Source organism: Pseudorca crassidens, chromosome 6 (assembly GCF_039906515.1).
Source record: "Pseudorca crassidens isolate mPseCra1 chromosome 6, mPseCra1.hap1, whole genome shotgun sequence".
Lineage (NCBI taxonomy): Eukaryota > Metazoa > Chordata > Mammalia > Artiodactyla > Delphinidae > Pseudorca > Pseudorca crassidens.
In genome coordinates this window covers 54,564,262-54,572,579 of record NC_090301.1, presented here as the reverse complement: position 1 = coordinate 54,572,579, position 8,318 = coordinate 54,564,262, and the positions used below count along the sequence as shown (strand labels likewise).

The 8,318-nt window shown below is 38.9% G+C and overlaps 1 protein-coding gene across 5 annotated transcripts in view; it reads left to right on the top strand.

Annotated features, from left to right (window-relative positions):
• PJVK (pejvakin) overlaps positions 1-8,127 on the top strand; it is a 37,567-nt gene extending 29,440 nt beyond the window's left edge. Inside the window, exons 1-7 of one of the 5 annotated variants that reach the window (XM_067741416.1) lie at positions 133-206; positions 2,037-2,104; positions 3,058-3,253; positions 3,770-3,911; positions 5,241-5,358; positions 7,423-7,521; positions 7,715-8,127. In XM_067741416.1, the coding sequence (XP_067597517.1) occupies positions 3,840-3,911; positions 5,241-5,358; positions 7,423-7,521; positions 7,715-8,007 (582 nt within the window). In that variant the 5' untranslated portion in view covers positions 133-206; positions 2,037-2,104; positions 3,058-3,253; positions 3,770-3,839 and the 3' untranslated portion in view covers positions 8,008-8,127. The other 4 variants (XM_067741415.1, XM_067741412.1, XM_067741413.1 and 1 more) reach the window with 4 other exon arrangements.
• The last annotated feature ends 191 nt before the right edge of the window (positions 8,128-8,318 follow it).

Below are 8,318 nucleotides of genomic sequence, written 5' to 3'. Positions count from 1 at the left end.
CGGTAGCGCCGGTCCCGGCTCCCGGTCACGCCTCCTGCTGTCCCGGCTCGGGTAGAGCTCCTCGGCGGCCCCGCCCCCTCGCAGCCCCGGCCCGTGCGCCACCTTCGGCCCAGCGGCTAGTGGGGACCGCAGTTGTGTGTCCTCAAAAGGAGGCCGCTCCCTGCCCAGAGAGAGGCTTGTCGTCGGGCGGGCAAGCTTCAGCGACTGTGAGGCCTGAAGCTCAGCCATTTTTTTTTTTTTTTTTTGGAGGGGGTTGCGGGGGACGGGGAAGAGGAGCGGTGCGTCACTTTAAGAAAATGATTTTAAAATTCCAAATGCAAAATTGCCGGAGAGCCTCCCTAGGCCTGGGCCCGAAGCCTGAGACTCGCGGTATACCCGCTCCTGAGGGCTGAGGTGGGCTCCTGTCCTGGAGTCCTGCTTTTAGGTGCTCGCGGGAACGTCCGGACACCCACTCCTCTCACCCCCACGTGGGCTCCATTGTCTTCTAGGCTTTCATCGCCTGATGAGTGCTGGGCTAGCGGATCCCAGCAAGGCACGTTAGGTGTAAACGAAGGCTTTTCTGTGGACCCGATTCTAATTAAATGCTGTTTCTGCACACCTGTGTTGGTTGTAATGGCGTTTGCTTGGGATGCACCACCTTTGGTGGGGATCAGACAGCGACATTAGATGTCGAATCGCTTCTAGGGGTTTTGCTTGCCAGTTGCAGGAATGACTCCTTGTGCTTTCTCGTTTCTGGAAGATTGCCTTGCACGATGCTATTCACACGAAGGGTCCTTATTAGGAACTTTTTGTTTGTTTCTCTCGAACCCTGGGTAATTGAAAGCAAATGAAAAAGCTGTCCGGAGTCTAATCAAAGTGATTTACATTATTTGAGGATTGAATTAAGCCTGTATTTTCTTCCTCCCTCTACCCCCTCTATAGATGTTTGTATATCGATTACTATCCATTGCTGTTTTAATGAATATCTTATTTTAAGTACCACATAGCCACTATTTCAAAATTATGTTAACATCCACATAGCTACAACAGTACACTATTTCAGTACTCAGATTTGTTTCTAAGATTTAGCCATAAAATTTCTTAAAAACAAGTCTAAACTTTATACAGCTCTCTTTAAAGGTTGAGTAACTGGATAGTAATGATGAAACAAAAAGAAAATAAATGCAGCAGTACTCTATTTCAGAGAGACACTATGTGCCAGCTTCAACAGAAACTCCTAAGTCAGAGTTTATGCAGTTACACATATGTAATATGGCTTTCATTTAGTATTTTATAAAGTTCTGCATACAATTGTTTCCTTATATTCTGTGAATTTATTTTTATATTAATCATTTGATTTTGTAAACATACAAGGAAAATGAATGAAATGTTCAAAGAATGAACTGTGTACCATAACACAGAAATAGTGCTTTTCTGTCGCCAAAATTGGCACAATGGACTTGTGAAGGAATTCCCTTTGGACTAGGTCCGCTGTGGATGGCATCCAGGGCTAATGTTAGTGGCTAACGTATTGTTCCCTGTAGGGTTATATGCTTCCTTTGAACCTGGCAAACCACTACCAGCTGTGACCGTCATCAAGGACATTGATAATACTTAAAGATTAGTAGTTTTCTGTGTATATTTTAGTGTTATAGACTGCAATTCCAAATTAGACTTGCTTTTAGTGTATCATTTTACACCGTTAATCTATAATTCATTACCTGAGCACACCAGGGGAGGTAGTGTTGTAAATTGTACACTGGTAAGCTACTCAGTGAAACCATGCTTTGTATTTTTAACGTGTATAATTATATTTAAAATCAAGCAAGACTTAGTTTTATGCCTGATTTTTTTTGAAAACATGGATTTGTTATCTGAGGGTTGCAGTTCATGACGTTTTAATACTGTATTAATATGTTTGCTGCGGCTACCAAGAGCTTTGTCAAACAAGTTGGAGATGGAGGGAGATTAGTTCCCGTTCCAAGCCTCAGTGAGGCTGACAAATACCAACCTCTAAGTCTGGTGGTAAAAAAGAAGAGATGTTTTCTGTTTCCTAGATATAAATTTACTTCAACACCCTTTACGCTGAAAGATATTCTTCTAGGAGACAGAGAAATTTCAGCTGGTAAGTTTAAATGTCTGTTTGGGAGTGACTACTCATTCAGTTATATTATTGGTAATCTAAACATAGGTTGTCTGTGCTACCTATGTTCATAATATTTATGTATTTTCTTTGATAAAAGCAACTCTTATTACTGTGACAGTAATAATATTGTTAACAATGCCTAACGTTTTTATAGTATCAAATCTCTTATTGGTTGAATAATTTCAAATGTATTTCATAAGATTATTTATTGTATAATTTAATTTCAGTTATTTTATAAATTGTTTTAACCAAATCAACTTAGAATATGACATAATAGTATATTTCTTCATCTATAAAATAGGGGTATTATTCAGTCTTGCCTATCTCACATGGTTAAATGTGATGAAAGTAATTTGTATTTATTTTTTGATTCAGTTACTACAGTTGGTAAGCTGAAATGTATTAACAGGCTAATATTAACATTTTAACAAATTTTTCTTATAAACACTTGTTTTTCTTTCAGCTAGCCAGTGGATCTTGATGCTTAAGTATGCTGTTGGCTGAAAGAGAATTTGAGTTCATTTAAAGTACTCTAGATATTTATTTTTCTTGTTGTCAGATTAATTGAATTGCTCTTTTTGTTTTCTTTTTTGCTGTACGCGGGCCTCTCACTGTTGCGGCCTCTCCCGTTGCGGAGCACAGGCTCCGGACGCGCAGGCTCAGCGGCCATGGCAAACGGGCCCAGCCGCTCCGCGGCATGTGGGATCCTCCCGGATCGGGGCACGAACCTGTGTCCCCTGCATCGGCAGGCGGACTCTCAACCACTGCGCCACCAGGGAAGCCCTGAATTGCTCTTTTTAATCTTGGTTTAAGATGTTGCCATTCTCAACATTTGGGTAATCAAGTCTTAAATGGTAAATTAATGTGCTACTATACATATTTACATTAGATGAATTCAAGACATTTAAAATATTGATTTCCTTTTTTTAAAGGTGTTTCATCTTATCAGTTACTGAATTATGAAGATGAATCAGACGTTTCACTTTATGGAAGGCGAGGCAACCATATTGTAAATGACGTTGGGATTAACGTTACTGGATCAGATTCAGTTGCAGTAAAAGCTTCCTTTGGTGTAGTAACCAAACATGAAGTGGAAGTATCAACATTACTCAAGGAAATTACTACACGGTCAGTATAATACTTCCATGTTTTTATTAAATATTTTAATTATATAAACTTCATTACAAAGAGTGCTTAAAACATTCGGGTTATATTTTATTAGAGTAATTTGTTTGATTTATTTGAAATACTGCAAATTAGTAATATGTCCAAGCTTTGGATAAGTGTAGATATCTGGAATCATTTGGTTTAAAAAATATTTAATTGCTCTGCAAAATCACTTTGGCTCTGCCGCATTTGCTAAATTATAAGATTACAAGACTTCAAGAATCTGCTTGCAGCAAATACACTAAGAGAGTCTCCTCCAACAGACTCCTATAGTATGCATGTTTTAACAAAATAGGAAGGAGAGGCAGATTATTAAATTTCTTTTGAGCACACCTTCTGATTTGTATTAGGACTGCCTTGATTTACTTTTAATTAAGGTGGATCGTGAATAGTAACACATGATAATCAAAAAATGTACTTGATTATACATAGTTAGATGTTACAGATTCTTGTGAATGTCTGTCTTCTTGATTTTAGAAAAATTAATTTTGACCACAGTTTGATACGTCAGTCAAGGAGGAGCAGAAAGGCAGTATTGTGTGTGGTCATGGAAAGCATCCGAACCACACGACAGTGCTCACTGTCTGTGCACGCTGGAATTCGTGGGGAATCCATGAGGGTAAACCATTAGACTCATTAGACTTCTCTTACTAAAAAGCTGCAATGGGAATTTTTTAAGTATTCAGTTTCTAATGAGCCTTGTGTATTTTGTCAAATGTTGAGATTAAAAAGCTGCAATTGTATATAGGATTTTGCACACCAATGGTTTTGTTTTAGAATATGAAAAAAAATCCAAGAAAATTTGAATTATAAACATGTAAAATAATGTTAGAAAACACTAATCCTTGTGAAATAATGTGTACAATGGAGTCCCTCATATTACTATTATGCTGTTTTAAGAATACAAATTGAGTGGTTATGTTGAGTTCTTTGATTTTATTTTTAAGTGATACAGTTTTTACTTGAATTTTAAAAAGTTGAGTTTATATTTTTATATTAAATTAATTTTTCTAAAATAATATTGTTAATGGCCAAACATGCTTCATTCAATGTTAAGTTCTTTAAAAAATATTGAAAGAGGGGCTTCCCTGGTGGCGCAGTGGTTAAGAGTCCACCTGCCAATGCAGGGGACACGGGTTTGTGCCCCAGTCTGGGAAGATCCCACGTGCCGCGGAGCGGCTGGGCCCGTGAGCCATGGCCACTGAGCCTGCGCCCGTGAGCCATGGCCACTGAGCCTGTGCGTCCGGAGCCTGTGCTCTACAACGGGAGAGGCCACAACAGTGAGAGGCCCGCGTAACACACACACAAAAAAAAAATGTTGAAAGCTATTTGTGTTTAATTTTTAGCTCAATTATGGTATTATTTGTCCTTGTCATTCACCTAATAATGATGCATAATAATGACTTGATTTGTTTTATTAAAATGAATTATTAGAAAGATAGGGTACAATGATAATCGTTTCAAATCTTTGCAAATGAAGGTTCTGTTCAGTGGCTACATTTAGGTGCCCACCAAATTGTTTAACATTGGATCATTTTGGGGGCATGAACTGAGTGAAATATTTACTTAATTGTTGGTAATTGCTTTGGAACAGTGGACAGAATAGGCTAAAAACAACTGTAGCACTTAAAGGCAGTTGGTTTACAGTTGAAAGAAAAACGTTTCTATGCCAGAGAGCATTACCCATGTGGTAGCACTAATCATTGGCTCTGATACAAAGTAACTGAGAAAGTAGTGAGAGGTATTTCCTAATATAGATCACAAGTCTCCAATGGACCATTAATTTGGATCTCTGCTAGAAACAGTTGAATTCAAGTAGGAGCATTCTTTGCTTGTAGGGGTGGGGATGTTTGTTTTTGGTAGGATTGTAGGGAATGTTTTGTTTCTCCAAAAATATATCCTTATGTGTTGTGCTCCTTAACCATGTTATTTAATTTATTTAATATAGTTTCATTTTATGGATGAACAGAATACCAGGGGAAGGGACAAAGCTATTGTTTTTCCAGCACACACAACCATAGCTTACAGTGTTTTCGAACTCTTCATTTACTTGGATGGTGCCTTTGGTGAGTGATTTGCATGAAACACCAAAATGATTATATTTTTAAAGAAGGATTTAATGAGAATCTCTGTCTCTTTCTGAGTGTCTAATAATAGAAGAGTGCTGCTCTCAAGTACTGTCAATATTATGTTTGGGTGAAGTAACTGGGAAAGACCCTCCAGTCCTTACTTACTCATCACCTCATCCCTGTTTCTTGGGGAAGGCTGTAGTCTTCCCACCACCCACTTACAATTATAGCTAAGAGTGAGAACACAATCCACTGACAGTATTTCCTTGACTTATATGGGAAAATAAAAAATTATCGTCTAATAGGTAGCTTTTGATGATGGCAAATAGAGTAGGTAGACAGTAAGATGTCGAAGGTGTCAAGGCATCCAAACTAGGGTACCCAAAGACAACCTTTCTTCCGGTTTTTCTTTCATAGACCCAGCTCCCCCAACTCTGGACTTTCCCTAAAACCTTAAAGTTACAAATAATTCCCCCAAATTGTCACCTTATATAATACTGCAGTGCAGCTCAGTTTAAATTTCTACATTTCACAGGTTTTAAGATTATTAGACCAGCCAGCTCAAGTCTAGGTGTAGCCCAAAGGAATAGGCAAGGGAGCCCCTTAGCCATGGTGATTTATGAACATTTTTAGACCTGTTTTTGTTTCTGCAGTTCTGTCGGAGGAGGGAATAGGGAGTCCAGAAACAAATCATACTAATTAAGTTTTTTCTGGGACACTAAAGGGTGTAGGTTTTTTGTAAAAAAAGATGTATCTATTTATTCTTTTGGCCGCATCGGGTCTTGGTTGCAGCATGTGGGATCTTCGTTGAGGCATGCGGGATCTTCGTTGGGGCTCGCGAGATCTTTCGTTGTGGCGCGTGGGCTCTTCGTGTCAGCACGCGGGCTTCTCTCTAGTTGTGGCCTGTGGGTTTTCTCTTCTCTAGTTGTGGCATGCAGGCTCCAGGGCACGTGGGCTCTGTAGTTGTGGCGCTCGGGTTCCAGAGTGCATGGGCAACTAGAGTTTGCCGCACGCAGGCTCTCTAGTTGAGGTGCGCGAGCTCAGTAGTTGTGGCTCGTGGGCTTAGTTGCCCCGCAGCATGTGGGATCTTAGTTCCTTGACCAGGGATCAAACCTGTGTCCCCTGTGTTGCAAGGCGGATTCTTTACCACTGGACCACCAGGGAAGTCCAAGGGTGTAGGTTTTTACAATAATATTGATCACTAGAAGTGTAAACTGATAGAACTGATATGTCCATCAAAATTTTAAATTACATATATTTTAGCCTTATTTACACTTTTAGGAATTTATCCTATAGATATACATATATGAAATGATGTGGGTATAAGGATAGTCAGCTCATAATAGCAAAAGATTGGAAATAACCTTAAGGTGTATTATCAGCAGCTAGTTGAATAATGGTGCATCCACACAATAGAATACTGTGAAACCATTAGGAATTATGTAGCACTGAAGATCCTGACATGGAATAATCTCTATGATATTTTAAAGAAATGTGTATCTATTTGAGCCTAAACACTTTTATATATATACATACTTACATACATATATACATATTCTTTATGCATGTAAAATATATGGAGTATTTCTGGAAGTACACACAACAGTAATTACCCCGGGGTAGAAAACTTAGGCTGGGGTCAACGTAGAGACTTATTTGTCACCGTATCCTCTTTTTGTACTCTTTGAATTTCGTACCATGTAAATGTTACCTTTTCTAAAAATACGTAAAATTTAACTTAAAAAAATAAAATGAATGGCACATACCAGAATTCAACCACAATTAAAACTCCCAATAAAACATGAGTTGTTTGGGCTTCCCTGGTGGCGCAGTGGTTGAGAGTCCACCTGCCGATGTAGGGGACACGGCTTCGTGCCCCGGTCCGGGAAGATCCCACATGCCGCGGAGCGGCTGGGCCCGTGAGCCATGGCTGCTGAGCTTGCGTGTCCGGAGCACCCCACAACGGGAGAGGCCACAACAGTGAGAGGCCCGCGTACCGCAAAAAATATATATATATGAGTTGTTCAAATTATAACATCTTCTAAAATTTTTTTTTTATAGACCTTTGTGTCACTTCAGTGTCAAAAGGAGGATTTGAAATGGAAGAAACGGCAACATTTGCACTGCTCTACAGATTGAGAAATATACTATTTGAAAGAAGTATGTCCGCTGAAGATTTTTTGCTTCTCAGATTAACACTTGAGGTTATCTCTTCAGTAATACTGTCTTAAGAATTTAAATTTAAAAGCCAAATTTCATGACTGATGGTTTAGATTCACACATAGTTATAATTGCAGTTTGGCTATACATTTTTTATTTGACTTTTAACACATTTCTTTTTTTGTCCTTTTAGATAGAAGAGTGATGGATGCCATTTCTCGTTCACAGCTTTACTTAGATGATCTTTTTTCTGACTATTATGACAAATCTCTCAGCATGAGTGATATTTCACTCAAAGAAGGGACTCATATCCGAGTTAATTTACTTAATCACAGCATTCCAAAAGGACCTTGCATACTCTGTGGCATGGGGAGCTTTAAAAGGGAGACGGTTTATGGGTGCTTTCAGTGCTCTGCCGATGGGCAGAAGTATGTGAGACTTCATGCAGTTCCTTGTTTTGATGTTTGGCACAAGAGAATGAAATAAAATGGAAAGTCAATGTATCTTGCTGGTGCTTTAGGTGCAACTGTGCCACACACCTTTCCAAAATTATCTAGGTTTGCTTTGATGAGTTGTAGCAAATTAAAGAGGGAGGGGAACAAGAAATTAACCTGTCTGGGCATCATTTTTCCCATCTATAACGTGGAGATGATAATAGTGTCTACCTCATAAATTGTCATGAGGATTAATAATGTTTATATTGGAAAAGGTTTAAATATAAAATTCAGAATATAGATATTCCTTCATAAAATCTGCCAGTCACTTTAGAAGTATATTTTGGGATTTAGTCTCATTTT